Raw genomic sequence first — 14,280 nt, forward strand, 5'->3', positions numbered from 1 at the left:
CACCATATCATTAAGGAATTGCAAATTAAAACTATGGGATACAACTACACACCTGTCAGATTGGTGGAAATCCAGAACGCTGACAACACCAAATGCTGGCGAGGATGTGGAGCAACAGGAACCCTCATCAGTGCTGGTGGGAATGCAGAACGGTGGAGCCACTTTGGAAGACAGATCGGTGATTTTTTACAAAACTAAGCATATCCTTAACCTACAATCGTGCTCCTTAGTATTTACCCAAAGGAGATGAAAATATATGTCCACACAGAAACCTGCACACGGATGTGGATAGCAGCTTTATTCATAATTGCCAAAAGCAACCAGGCTGACCTTCAGGAAGTGAATGGATAAACTGTACATCGAGACAATGGATTAATATTCAGTGACAAAAAGAAGTGATCTAACAAGCCACAGAGGAACCTTAAATGCATATTACTAAGTGAAAGGAGCCAGTCTGAAAGGGCTGCATACTGCATGATTCCAACCACAGGGTATAATACTTTATAAAACCCATTCAATGTCCAGCACCGAGAGTGAGCCCTGCTGTGGACTGTGGACTGTGGGTGATGATGTGTTGGTGTCGGTTCATCACCTGTAACACGTGTACCACTCTGGTGAGGGAGGCTGTGTGTGTGTAGGAGTTCTGTACTGTCCTCTCAGTTTTGCTGTAAACCTAAAACTACTCAAAAAAAATAAAGTCTATTAAAAAAAAAAAAGGTAAAGAAGCCAGGGCGTCCATCTCAGACCCTTTCACAGTTTAGCAGACGTGTTGCTCTAGAAATACAGATTGATTGTTGTTCCCCTGAAGGTGACAAGGCTTCAGTTGATACAACCTCTTGAAACAAATTAATTTTTCCAGTGAACAATTAGAACATTCCTGTCTCAGCTACAGGTTCACTCCGCCCTCTTTCCTTTCCCTCCAGGACAACCCTCCGTATGATAAAGGGGCCTTCAGAATTGAAATCAACTTTCCAGCAGAGTACCCATTCAAACCACCGAAGATCACATTTAAAACGAAGATCTATCACCCGAACATTGACGAAAAGGGGCAGGTCTGTCTGCCGGTAATTAGTGCTGAAAACTGGAAGCCAGCAACCAAAACTGACCAAGGTAAGGCGTCTCCTCGTGTCTTCTGGGGACACTGCTGCGGGCAGGGCCTTCTAGGTCCCTTCTGACACCACGTCGCATGGAGTCCAGAGAAATCCTATAGCACTGACCACCGTGTCCACAGAAGGCTGCTGTGGTCCCGCTGTCCCATGGGCTTGGCACATCTCAGCTAAGCTTCAACCCACACAGGTGTTCTTGTGCTCGCAGCCCAAGGGGGACCCGCGCAGACAGACCAGCCCAGCGCTCGCTCCCAGTGCAGGGAGGGGTGTGATCCTGTCCCTGGGAGTGTTCGTGAGGATTGTGGGCTGCCTGCAGGGGGGGGATATGGCCTCACACAGCAGTTAGCACGTGGACTCAGACTGGAAGGGGGAAGGGAGGGTGTTGAGGGCCTGCGGGCTTGAGCCGGAGCCATGTGGCAGGCCACAGGATGCTGGGGCTCACTGGGGTGTCTTGGGAGGGCACGGCCAGACTTGAGGGCAGTGTGCCCACGTGAAAGCACACGGTCAGCCTTAGCGGGCCTGGAACTCCCTGTGTGTCCCTGGGTCTGGGTGCCCTCATTTTTCTGGGAAAAGTACTTGATTCACTACTGTGGTCACCCCTCTCTTTTCCCCGGCAGGTGACTAAACTTTGTTATAGACTGTGTCTAGTTTTTATCCTTAATTCTAGAATTTTCTTTTGCAATTCTAACCTATTTTTGGTGGCTTTCTTGTAAGTAACTCCCTGAACCACTTACGGTCTTTTTAGATTAAGGAGAATGGATGAGGCTGGAATTTGAGAGGCTGCAGGTGTTTTTTTTTTTTTTGGTGACTGATATAAACAGTCATTTTCCAGTGGAACCCCTGAAAGACTCACTGAAACAGTCACCATGAAAGGCATCCACCAGGCTCCCACAGCTGAGCAGCAGAAAGCAGTGGGTACCAAGCGTGGAGTCACAGTGGAGGGGTCTCCAGGGGGCTTGGTGCTTGGTCGTGCACAAGCTGATGTCTGTAAAAGATTGACAGAGTTGTTCGTAAGCACACAAACTCCTAGCTCTGTGTGGGAGCCTGCAGTTGCTGCATTTGCTCAGGCGGCCAGACCACAGAGAGTTACGGGTCTCCTCCCTCACCTGAGAATTGGGCGCAGGTACCTGTGCTCTGCCCCTCTCACGGGGCAAGCTGCCCAAGAGGGCCGTGGCAGCACCGGTCCTGTTTTCAGCTTCAGGTCTCGGTGAGCAGCCAACATGCTCTGCTTTTCCAGGTTGTGGGTGATTTTTTCAAATAGTCAGATAAACCTGAGAGGTTTTTCATTCTTTTGTACTTGTTGACTTAGGTTTTGAAGATAAAACTTTTATCTTAAACACGGTGCTGTTCTACATGCAGCACCGGGCAGAATTGCTATTTTGTGATGGGAGACAGGGTTTCTCTCTAGATCATTCTGTAGATTCGTCCGGCATGGCCTTGAGCTTATCCTCACACACTTCAGGAATGTTGTCCCTGGCACTTGACACCGTGTCTCCCGTGTTTCAGTTACCTGTTACTGTATTACAAACCATCTCAAAACTTAGTGGCTTAAATTAACAACAGTTTATTATTTCTCATTCTGTAGGTTGACTGGGCTCAGCTGGGTGATTCTATAGCTGGTCATTCCTGGGGTCACTCATGGTTCACTATAATTCAGCATTCACAGCAACTTTTTAGTGGATAACTACTGTAAATAATGAGAAGCAGCAGTATATGGAATGTCCAGAATAGGCAGATCTATAGTCAGAAAGGAGGTTAATGTTTGTCTGGGGCTGGGGGAGGGGTCTAGGAAGTGATTACTAAGGAGAGTGGGTATTCTTTTGGGGATAATGAAAACGTTCTGGAGTTAGATTGTGGTGGTGTCACACGATTTTGTGAATACACTAAAAACAACTGAATTGTATACTTCTCAGAGAGTTTATTTTTTGGTATGTGAATTAAATCTCAATTTTTAAAAAGAAAGTAAAGAAGCATTAAAAATTGGGCAAAAATAGGAGAAAAGTCAAGAAACAAGGCAAACCTGTATCATACAGAAAGGTGGTAGGAGTTGGCAATAATAACAATAACCAGAAGAAGGGATGTAAAAACAGAGTTTTCCTCAGCAGTGTGTCTGGCTCTGGTACGTATCTAGCAACAGAGCAAGGGCTTTGTTTGGTGGTGAAAGAGATTCGCCATATGAAATACAGTCAGTAAGGAAGCCTGTATAATACTGACCTCTATACGAACCAAACAACACAGCAACAAAATTATATAAACAGAAAAGTCAGATTCATAAATCAAATGTTTTAGTCCCCGCATACCCATTTGCTGTCTTATAACAAATCAAGTAGATAAACTTTAGAAAGAGGACTCAAATACAATAAACAGGATAAGATTAATAAACTTACCCTTCATAGTACAATCCATGGAAGACCACTGCATTGTACACCTTCATGTATGGGGGAAGGTATGGGTCACATTTTACTCTGTGGGAATGGAGCCCACTGGGTCCCCATGAAAAGGGGCAAGTTACAGATACGGTTTACATCCTCCATCACAAACTGTCAGAAAGAATAAAAACAAGGAAATTTTCTAGACTTTAGTCTCTGATCATATACAGTGAGAAAGGAGGTAAGTTTTGATAATGTTTTTAAGCCCCTACATTTTGGAGGGGGAAAGATCCTTCTGAGTAGCATTTGGGTCAAGGAAGAGATCAAGAAGCCAGGGCTCAATCATTTGTAAAACATAATGAGTGTGCCCCCCTGTATGTGAAAGTGATGGATGGGGCCGTGGTTGTGGTTTGGAAAGCGTGGTAGGTGTCGGTGTTCTCACTGTGGAAACAAACGAGCTCAGCTGGGTTTTCTTAACAGTTTAGCTCCCACAGGAATAGAGAAAGAATGAAGCACTCATCAGAACTACTAAGTTAACTTGAAAATATTTAAAGCAAGTTCTCCGAAAAGAATTAGACAAACTGCAAACTTGCGAAGTGAATTATCTTTTGAAAAGCACGTCTTAAGGATGAATGTATTTGATGCTAATACATTCGGTATTAAGATGATCATAGTGAGAAGCAGACAGCCTGAGTCTCCATAATGGAGGAAAACTTGAAAACTCATCAGTATCAACTCTGCTACAGAACCATTTCTAATCCTGGAAAAAGATGGGATGCCGCCTTATAAATGTGCTATAGGGCAAATGTGGTTCAGGTTTCCCAAAAGTTAAGAACAGCAGTCTCACGGCTGACCGTGGTGTGGAGAGTCTTGGAGGGCAGTGGGCTGGGGTGCCTCAGAGATGCTGAGAAAGAGCCACTCGGAAGAGTGTTTGTTCCGGTGGTTGCTTCCTCTGGCCGGGAAGGAGGCAGCATAGGTGCTTATTTCATGTTTATGAATGCGTGCCTTCAGTTTATGGCAAGTGAAAGTGATTTTCCATAAGAGTTACTAATAGTTAACTTTCCTTTAAAAAATATTTTTGATGTGATTTAAAGAAATATATTAGTAAATAATCACTTAAGTTCCACGTGGATTTGTGACAGACAAGGAGAAATTGGAACAAAAAGCTTTTTTAACCCATTCCTTGTGATGCTGGGGTGAAGAGCGTGGGCTCCCAATAAAGGCACCTGGCATTGGCAGTCCAGAGGAGAGGGGCCTTTTTGCTAGGACAGTGGGGGTGCTGGTCCTGGTGGGGGTTGGGGGGAGTCAGGGGACGTGTGTGGGAAGCCTGGTGGCTGCATGCACCGTACTTCTGAGGAGGCCAGGGGTTCCTGGACCTTCTGTACTTCCCCCTCCCCCACCCTCCACTCTCTCCTGGCCCTCCTCTCCAGGGCTCGCTGTCTAGCACATCTGGGCCTGACTGCCCTTTGGGGGAGCATTGTGGAATCCACCCTGAGCCATCCGTGTGAATTCCACCTCTGGAATGGACCATGCAGTGCTGATGAGGGCTACAGCCTCCCAGTGGTTAATGCAGGGTGGTCGAGTGAACCTTTCTCGGCCGTTCAGAAGCTGCTAGGGGTCTTTCAGGGTGGGCTCATTATCCATTTACACGGTGCAGGCCTGTCACACACCCTGAACCGAGTGTAGTGCTGGGCACATTGCCCAGTCCCTGCCCTGGAGAAGCTTCACCTGCATGAGAGTGGGGGTGTCAGTGCTGGGCCTGGGTCTCCAAAGTTCAGGAGAGGGGTGAGAGCGACTGGGGACTGGGACATCCCCAGTGCGTCAGTACAGGAAGGCTTCCTGGAGGAGGAGGAGGAGGAAGTGGCATCACTTTGTATGGTTAGTTATCTCCTGTAGCGCTGGCTGTTTGTCCTCCATCACTTTCTTCTCATCACAGGAATGATGGGTTGAGTGCTGGTGGTTAGAATTTTGCATGAATGGGAGGCCGCTCTGTCTGAGAAGCATATAGATGTTTAATCAGAGCTGTGTTTCTTGCCATGCCCCTTCCAAGGGCCTTCTAACCAGCGGTGCCTTGTCGTTTTCTTGGCAGTCATCCAGTCCCTCATAGCACTGGTGAACGACCCCCAGCCCGAGCACCCGCTCCGGGCTGACCTAGCTGAAGAATACTCTAAGGACCGTAAAAAATTCTGTAAGAACGCTGAAGAGTTTACAAAGAAATATGGGGAAAAGCGACCTGTGGACTAAAATCTGCCGCGATTGATCCCAGCAAGTGTGAGCAGAGACGCCAAGCAGTGCATTCAGACACCCCACGAAGCAGGACTCTATGGAAAATTGACATGTGCCACCGCCTGGCGTCTGCTTGTGGCAGTTACTAACTTTCTACAGTTTTCTTAATCAAAAGTGGTCTAGGTAACCTGTAAAGAAAGGATTAAAAATTTAAGATGTTCTAGATCTGCTTTCTTTGTTTTAAAAATCACTGCTTCAGTCTACTTTAAAAGAATGGTGTTTCTTTTGCTGTCCAAATTTATCCAAAATCTTCAATTTACATTTAGCCCATAAGGTTAAAAAAAAGTTGTGGTTCCCCTCTTCCCCTGCCCTGCAACTCCCACTTTCTTGCATTTAGTTTGTTTTTCACTCACTTCCCCAAACCCAGGCCCCGCCTCCCGCCGGGAGGGGCAGTGGAGGCCTCTTCAGCTCCTCTGCTCCCTTCCTTGGCGCGCGGCCTGGTGTGGGAGTCGGTTAAGATTCTCTTGACTCTGATTTATAATATCCTTTTAAAAAAATTAAAAAACAAGCAAACAACCATCTCCACTCCCACCCCCTCCCAAAAACAAAGCTGTGGAAAGGGAGGCCTAGCTCTGCTGTAAAACTCTGGCTAATGTTACCCCAGTAATGCTGACCAGATTGGCAGACCCTGCTGTCCGTGTCATGATGAACTCCACCTGGACCGGCCTGCTTAGGGAGACCCCCCCAGCACCAGGTCTGCGGCAGCCCCCAGGGGTATGCCAGCCAGAGCACGGTGCACTTGCGGGAGGAATTTTTTCACCAGAGAGGCTCCCGAGGCCACAGGTTGCCACTCCTCCCTGCAGCTGTTCTAGAAGATGTCCAGGTCCCTGCGGACAGTGCTAAAGCCAGAGTGTCTACTTGAAATTCCACGCTCACCTGTCACCGACGTGTCCACCTGACGTAGCTCAGAGCTCACCCTCTGCATCCTCAGTGCAGCAGCCCCACCGCGGCCCTTCCTCAGCACGTTTGACCCTCTGGCAGACTCCTCTGTCACTGGCACCAGCCTGGGGTCGCCAGCGCCCCACTGGCCCTTCCTCTGGAGCATCCAGCCGGCCCAGCCCAGGAACAGGACGGCCTCCCCCTTCCTCTGGACTCATGGCCTTCGCGGAGTCAGGCTCCACGTGAAGCTCACTCAGTAATATCCTTTACATGTTTTATATTGTTTTGACTGCCTTTTTTTGTAGAAATAAAAATTGACCTTAGAATTTATCATCAGATGAACTTGTAAGGATTTGAATGTTAATGTCTTTTCAAAGCAAGTGGGACTGTCCCTGAAATAGTAGAGTCCTTGTCACTGACACCCAGGGGAAGCCAGTGGTCCAAGCACTGTGTGTCACCACCTCCACTTCTGCCACTGGTGGCTTCCCTTCTGGGCGCTCCAGGGGCTAGATCCTGTGGAGAAGATGACTTAAACTTGGCTCTCTGTTTTAATTTTAGTTCTATAACTTGAGGTCTTTCCAGGCTTGCAGACCTGAGGTGGCTTGTGTGCAGAGGTGGGGTGATGGTGGGTGAGGCCGCATACGTGCAGCCTGCGGCGGGTCTCATGAACGCAACTTCTTTAGTCCCAGGTACGCAAGAGGCACGTTCTGGAGCCTCCCGTGCGCCCGGGCTGGTGAGGGCGCCGGCCAGCACATCCACGTCTGTCTCTTCATTAGCAGAAAGGTGATGATGGACTTTATTTCACTCACACGCAGATTTGTAATAAAATGCCAAATTCTGTCAGAAGCTATCCAGATAAGCCACCATTTGTTCTCGTCGCTTCTCTGAATCCAGAAATATTGCCATTCCTGGGAACTGTCCCATTGCTTCGTATTTCTACCAGCGTAGCTCTGCCCGCCCATCGCCCCTTCCCTTCTCTGCTCACCACCAGGAGGACGTCCACCATGGTCGAAGCCGGCGGCCCCTCAGGGACTTGCATCCCCTGGCATCACAGCCAGGGTTCGCCCATCAGCAGGGGCCTGGCCTCCGAGAGCGGGGTGGTGGGCGGTCCCTCCCTCCGGCTGGGCTCCTGCTCCACCAGCGGGCAACTCCCCGAGCCCTCGGGCAGGCGTGAAGCGTGCCAGCAGGCAGCCTTGCTGCTCCGGGGCAGACAGCTGGATCCCCCAGAGCAGGGGAGGGCTGTGATCACCACACCTCCGATGGGCCCCGTGGGAATTCACGCTCCTGCCCGGTCCCCCCGCCCCTCCCCCTGTGGTGGGGACTAGGCTTTCTAAGATGCTGCGATCTACTCTGCTGCCCTTAATAAAAATGCTCTCGGACACTCGTCTGGTCGTGTGGGTCTCTTCCTTACTGGGGGTGGGCAGTGCCAGTGGCCTGGGGTCTTGTGCAGGTTCTTCTGGCTTTCTCTTCAGGCCTGGCCTCCAGGAGAGGTGCACAGAGGTGTTCTGGCCATGCTGAGGGAAGCAGAAAGGGCTGCAGAGACACCCTTGGGTGTCTGGGGAGGGGAGAGGGACCTCTGTATACGTGTCACCTCAGCCACATTTAACGGAGGAGCAGACTGGGGCCCTGAGGAGGGTGCTGTCTGGAAGGTCAGGGAGCTGGTGAGGGTGTGCCCGAGGGAGGGGCTGGGCCACTTCCTTGAATAGCTCCAGCTCAAACCCACCTCCGAGTCTCCTGAGTGCAACTGCAACCCTAGTGCTGACTCAGCACCAGGCCAGCCAAGGCCCTGACACTTACGGTCAGCTGAGTCCTCTGCTTGGTGTCTGACACCAGCTGAGACCCTGACAGCTAGGCCTGCAGTCCAAGAGGGAACTTCCTGGGGCAAGTTTCTGGGGCACCAGAAAGCAAGGAGGCTGGGGGCCTTACTTGATCATCAGTGGGGACTCTGCTCGTCCTAGCCCTGTCCTAACTCTCAGGACAGACCCGCGGGCACCATTACGCTGCTTTCACAGAGGAGGAAAGTGACTCGGTCAAGGGCCCCTGGCCTGTGCTCTTACAGCCTGGCTCCAGTGCCCTCACCTCCCACGACTGGCTCCCTTTGAGCCCAGACACAGCCACAGACCCTCCCTAAAGTCTGTGAGACCCTCTCAACTCCCTCCACTCGGTGGCCACCGTCCTCTCGCCTTCCTCACTCTGTTCATTGTTCAGCTCGAGATACGCAATGACTGCATCACCTTGGCCTGGCTTCTGGTGTCCTCCTGCCCCCTGGGGCTCCTCTGGCCAGGTCCCTGGACTTCGCAGTGCCAAGTCCACAGGGGGTGGCCTCAGCCCTGCTCTCGCTGTCTTCCCTTGGCAGCATGTCTGTGCCGCACCCTGCAGGGCTGCACCTGAGCCTCAATCCTCCTGCCGGTCTGCACTGGCTCCTCCTCGCCTGCTTCCCTCATGCACGAGGGGGAACGGCACACCTGCCCCAGGAGCAGAGCTGAAGGTCAGATCTTGCACAGCACAGTGCCTGGCCCAGGCCGCACTTGGTAAAGGGCTGTTACCTGGGTGCTGGCAGCCTGGTCTCCTGGGGGTGTTGTGCGGACTGTCACCAGAGTGGAAGTCTCCTCAACATCACAGAGGCTTTGTCCCCATGCTTTGCTGTGTACTCCCACCCCCCACTGCAGCCCGGTCACATGACTGTCCCTGTGTGTGTACCAGACCGTGAGCTCCTTGCAGGCTGTGTCCCAGCTCCCAGCCCCAGCCTGGCATGGAGCAGATCCTCCGTGCCTGATGAATTGGTGGCTAACAGTAAACCCCGAGCCTGGGCCGTTCTGGGCACAGCAGGTTTTATGTGAAAAATACCCATCTCCCTGGTGGGATGCCAGTGACCAGCCTCGAAATGGGCCCTCTGCCTTCTTGTCCCCTTCTCTCTGTTCTTCAGTGCCCATGGCCTAGGGCTGGTCTGGGCCCTCATCTCTGCTGCTCCCTCTCTGGCTCCCTGGGTGACAGTGGCCACTCCCACAGCTTCCTCCAACATCTGTGCAGACCCCCCAGTCTCTCCCTTGTCACCCACACCTCTCTCCTGGGCCCCAGAGTCATACAGCCAGCTGCCTCCTCTCAGAACAACAGACCCGCCTCGAGGGAGGTGCCTCTGTGCTTGCTGCCCAGCTCCAGCCAGCAGCTTGTGGGAGCACGGCCAGACTCCAGCGGGCCGGGGCGAGGAGGCCACGGCCACACTCACAGCCATTCCAGTTCACAGCCCTGGACGAAATGGGGGAGGAAAGGGCCTGCGGCTGGAGAAGTCAAGGTCAGAGGAAGGGTAGGGGTAGAGGATGGAGCCAGAAAGAGGGGGCTGAAGCCACCAGTCAAGGGGATGGGGCCCTACCCTCACCCCTTTAGAAAGTGCAGAGCTCTTTTGGCCCTGGTTCCATGCTTGGTACAGACTAAGGCCCAGTGCATGTTGAGTAAATGAACAGGCAGCTTCACAGCTCTCCTCCCCCACTCCCATCTCTAGGTCTGCAAAATGGGGGCACCGGTGCCTGCACACAGGCATGATGATGTGAGATTACATGAGACAAGAAGGACCACATGGGCTTCCATCTGCTCCCGGCATCGCCTTGATCCAGGCCACAGGAGCCCCGGTCACAGGGCATCTATACATCACCAGGGGTGCCATTTCCGTAGAAGACCATCCCTCCTGGAAAAATGTAAACACACTCCTGCAAGTTTTCAGGACCTCCTCAGACCCATCCCCTAGGATGGCAAAGGGCTGCTTACTTCGAACAGGTGATGTCTTTAAAGTCAAAACTGAGATTATAATATGCCTCCCAAAAAGTAGCCTAGTGAGACATTCTTCCAACCCCTCACTCCCCTCCTCCTACCCACCCCCACCAAAAGAAAAGAATGAAGAGAGCCTAAGCATGAGCAGCGCCAAAGGTGGAGGCACTGCAGATCTTTTCTGGAACAGTGACCTCGGTGGGCCCCGAAGGAGTTTCGTGTCCTTCTTGTGTCTGGGAAGGTTTCCTGGGCACAGTCTATAAACGCCCAAGTTTACAGGACACGTTACTTTATTAATAACAGCCATCTCTGCCCCATGCACCCAAACAAGGAAGATGCTTACACGGCACTGTGACACCCGCCCCCCACCCAATGCTTGGCAGGCCCCAGGCCCAGAGGTCATGGCTGCCACCTGCAGCCAGAGGGCTTGCAGAAACTCTGCCGCCACTCTGAACCATGAGGACCTGGGCACAGAGGTGGCAGCATCCAGCCCAGGAAGTCACAGCCTGCTCTGGGACCCAGTTCCCTTCCTGGGCACCAAGGGACGTTAATGCTTGGCTGTCTGCCAGGGTCACAGTGGGGAGGGCTCCAGAAAGGTTTCCAGAGTGGCTTCGCTGGGGGTCCCCTCTCCGGGCCTCTTGGAGTCTAGCTCGTGGAGGGCGCAGAGCTGCACGCCATCCTGGGCAAGCTGAGCCCACAGCACCGGTGCCGTGAGGACACGCAGCTCGTGTAGGCGCTCCCAGGAGCAGGAAAAGGCATCAGGACCCTCACCGCTGCCCCCAGCCGGAGGCACACTCGGATAGCCGGGGTGTGCCATCAGCTCGGCTGTCACTGCGCGTCCAGTGGGTATACCCTCCAGGGCCCTAGCCAGTGCCCCTGACACGTGGTGAGTGGACATGTGCCGGCCACAGGTGCTCAGGCCCACGAAGACATCGGTCCACCTGTAGATACCGGGGCATCAGCGGCAAGACTGCAGGGCCGCAATGGGCAGGGGTAGGCCGGGGGCGGGACGGATCTGGGGTGGGGACAACACTGGTCGAAGATGAGAAACGGACACAGCTGGCCAAGGTGAGCGGCTAGCTGGACACACTGGGACTTGGGCCCGGCAGGGGGCAGGGGGCCTTACCGTAGGCCGTGGCGGGCAAAGGGGCCCATGGCGGCGCGGGCGTCTTGCTCCACGGAGCAGGCGAAGGCGCGCGCTGGGGCCTCGAGCCACGTGCAGCTGCCCACCCCGCGCTCCATCGGCAGCCTAGTGAAGCGCACCCCGCAGGCCTGCAGCGCCTCGGCGAACACCTGGCACACTCCTGCGGGCGGGGCAGAGTCAGGGAGAGGCACGTGCAGCAACCCCCCACCCCGGCCTGGGAGCACCAACCCACGCACCTGGGAGCACGTGCACGTGCTGGTGCCCGTCCACGTGAGTAGGGTCCCTGCCCAGTAATTCCCGGAAACGGCTCAACTGGGCCTCCAGCTCTCCTCGAACCTGGAGTAAGAAGGTGATCGGTACATTGAACGTCTGGAAGCAGCTACCCAGGAGGACCCCGTCCATGTGGTCCCCTGTGGTCGCCCCTGTGTTTGAACCAGGAAGGCATCCAGAGCCCAATTCTGCGCACGGTACCCTCGGGGCGGAGCTTTGGGGGAGTCACCAAGAGCATCTTCCTGAAGCCGCACCTCCGCACCTGGGGCAAGACCACCTCTCCGGCCGCCACCGCCTCCCGGAATCCCATCTTGCCGAGGAAGAAGCCTTCGGGGCCGAGCAGCGACGAGGCGCCGTGGCGGGCCGGGCCCACGGGGCGGCCCTCGGATAGGTTGGCGTGGAGGCCCGTGGGGATTCGGTGCCTGCGGGCGGAGCGCGAGCGGGAGCATCGGAGGCGCGGGGCGGCGGCCCCCAAGCCCGCCCGGACCCTGCAGGGGGCCGCTGCTCACCTGCGGGCCAGCTCAGCCGCGCTCTCGGCGGCCGCGCCGTTGACCAGCAGGGACACGCTGGTCACAGCCCCCGCCAGGAAGGCTTCTACGATGCCCTCGTCGCGCCGCGGGCAGTAACCAAAGTCATCTGCCGTGACTACCAGCCGCACACGGGGCCGGGCCATGGTCCCTCCACCAGCTGTTCGGGACCGTGGGGCTAGGGCCGGACAGTCCAGGCCCCGCCCCAGACGCGGCACGAGGCCCCGCCCCGACGCACGCGCCTGGCGCGCCCGCGCTTTGGCCTTTGTTCTCGCCACCTGCTGGTTCCGGGGATCCCTGCAACCGCCAGCCACCCAAAGTGCCCCGCCCCACCCGGACCGCGGCCCGGTTTATGGCAACGCGAAACTGCCAGTGACTGCAGAAATGTTTAATATGAAAAACGGAAAAATCAAACCTGAAGAAAAAAAATCTCTTATCCTCCCCCAAGATCACCACCGTTCACTTTCCGGGTACTGTCTCCCGGTATTTTCTCTAAGCAAATAAATACACCCAAGTTTTCTGCTCCTTCACAAAATTTTTGGGTTGTTTTGAGAAGACAATGATCACATCAGTGTTATCTCATTCTTGTAGTGTTTCATTTTTTTGATAGTGACTGAACTTTTTCATGTTTTTATTAGTTATTTGTATTTCTTCTTTTTCAAATTGCCTATTTGTCTTTTGCTGATTTTCTAAGATGAGGCTTTTTCTTGATTTGTAAAAGCTCTGAACAATAAGAACATGAAAGAAAGAATGTACACCAATGGCTTTGTTTCAGAAAGCATGAGTCGCAGCTTCCATCTCTTGAGCTCTGTGCCAGGCTACAACTTTTACACTCATGACCTCTTTTTTTCCTCTGTGATCTAGAAAAGCTTTCCTTACCAATGACTTTACAAATAATCACCATGGTTGACAGCCAGGGTTTTCACTGTGATGTGGCTGTCTTGATTTTCCCAGTGGAAAGTGCAGTATTTGTGTCCAGCCTATGAGGTTGGTCATGTCATTCCTGTTTTACAGATGAGGAAACTGAGGCTGGGAGGGGTAGTGTCTTGCCCTGCGTGACTCTGTGGGGAGCAGTGGAGCTGGGACTGACCTCCGGAGCTCTGGCCTGCCTCTGGTCTGCTCTGGTCCTCTACGCCCTGCTTGCCCCCAGGTCAGGGGCCAAGACGACAGAGCCGAACTGGAAAATAACAGATAATACCCACCTCCGTGAGGACGTTTGTAAGAACTGGAGGCCTCAAAGAGCCCTTCACCAAGTTTTTGGCATAAGGACTATTGTGTTCAATAGTGGTGATTAAAGTGTGGGATCTCAGCCACTGGGAAGCTGGTCCTGGAAAGGCCAGAGGCCCTGAGGGTCCGCTATTGGAAGGAGGAAAGTCACATTTAATGAGCACCTACTGGTATTAGACCATAGGTTAGGGGTGAGCGCCGCAGTTCCTATCTCCAAGGAGCGCGATCTGACAGTCAGATAACAACACGGTGTGGCAGAGTCTGGGATGGGGTGTGCCGTAATTCTGTTGGGGGGATGGGCCCTCTGGGAAGGCTTCTCCGAGGAGGTGACTCCTGGGGGTGGGGGGGTTTGCATTAGGAAGGCCTCCGGGGCAGAGAGGGAAAGGAGGGAGAGGAGGTAAAGATTTACAGGGTCTTATCAGGGTGCGGGTGTGTTGTAGGAAGATTTGATGTACTCTCCAAACCCATGTGGAAGGACGCTCAGCTCCACTTACAGAGAAGGAGCAGGTGATTAAAGAAGTTGAGTCACACCGGCAGGAAAGAGCAAAGCTAGGAGGTGAAGCTCATCTGTGACTTAGAGCCGGGACTCCTCCCACTGCGCTGGGGACAGACCCTGGGGTGTCCACACTGGGCGAGGGGAGGACCCTGGAAAGGAGCAGTCAGCGAGCAGGAGCCCAGGACAACTCAGCGACCAAGAGGGTAGCCGAGGA

At 53.4% G+C, this 14,280-nt stretch overlaps 2 protein-coding genes across 7 annotated transcripts in view; one reads left to right on the forward strand and one right to left on the reverse strand.

Annotated features, from left to right (window-relative positions):
• Positions 1 to 8,024, forward strand: part of UBE2L3 (ubiquitin conjugating enzyme E2 L3) — a 44,239-nt gene extending 36,215 nt beyond the window's left edge. For all 4 annotated transcript variants that reach the window (XM_082417892.1, XM_082417895.1, XM_082417894.1 and 1 more), the window contains 2 exons: positions 924 to 1,110; positions 5,565 to 8,024. In XM_082417892.1, coding sequence (XP_082274018.1) covers positions 924 to 1,110; positions 5,565 to 5,719 — 342 coding nt within the window. In that variant the 3' untranslated portion in view covers positions 5,720 to 8,024. The remainder of the gene's footprint in view (positions 1 to 923; positions 1,111 to 5,564) is intronic.
• Positions 8,025 to 10,674: 2,650 nt separating this feature from the next.
• Positions 10,675 to 13,523, reverse strand: YDJC (YdjC chitooligosaccharide deacetylase homolog). Of its 3 annotated transcripts, none has more exons than XM_082417878.1 (5): positions 12,326 to 13,523; positions 12,046 to 12,238; positions 11,783 to 11,882; positions 11,529 to 11,706; positions 10,675 to 11,343 (listed from the first exon to the last, which is right to left on the reverse strand). In XM_082417878.1, the coding sequence occupies exons 1-5, from the start codon at positions 12,487 to 12,489 to the stop codon at positions 10,974 to 10,976; spliced, it is 1,005 nt and encodes a 334-aa protein (XP_082274004.1). In that variant the 5' UTR covers positions 12,490 to 13,523; the 3' UTR covers positions 10,675 to 10,973. The 3 variants fall into 3 exon arrangements, with proteins under 3 accessions (XP_082274004.1, XP_082274005.1, XP_082274006.1); XM_082417879.1 differs by having other exon boundaries at positions 12,079 to 12,238; positions 12,326 to 13,497; XM_082417880.1 differs by having other exon boundaries at positions 12,071 to 12,464.
• Between the last annotated feature and the right edge of the window lie 757 nt (positions 13,524 to 14,280).

This window comes from Balaenoptera physalus (assembly GCF_965194825.1).
Source record: "Balaenoptera physalus genome assembly, chromosome: 12".
Lineage (NCBI taxonomy): Eukaryota > Metazoa > Chordata > Mammalia > Artiodactyla > Balaenopteridae > Balaenoptera > Balaenoptera physalus.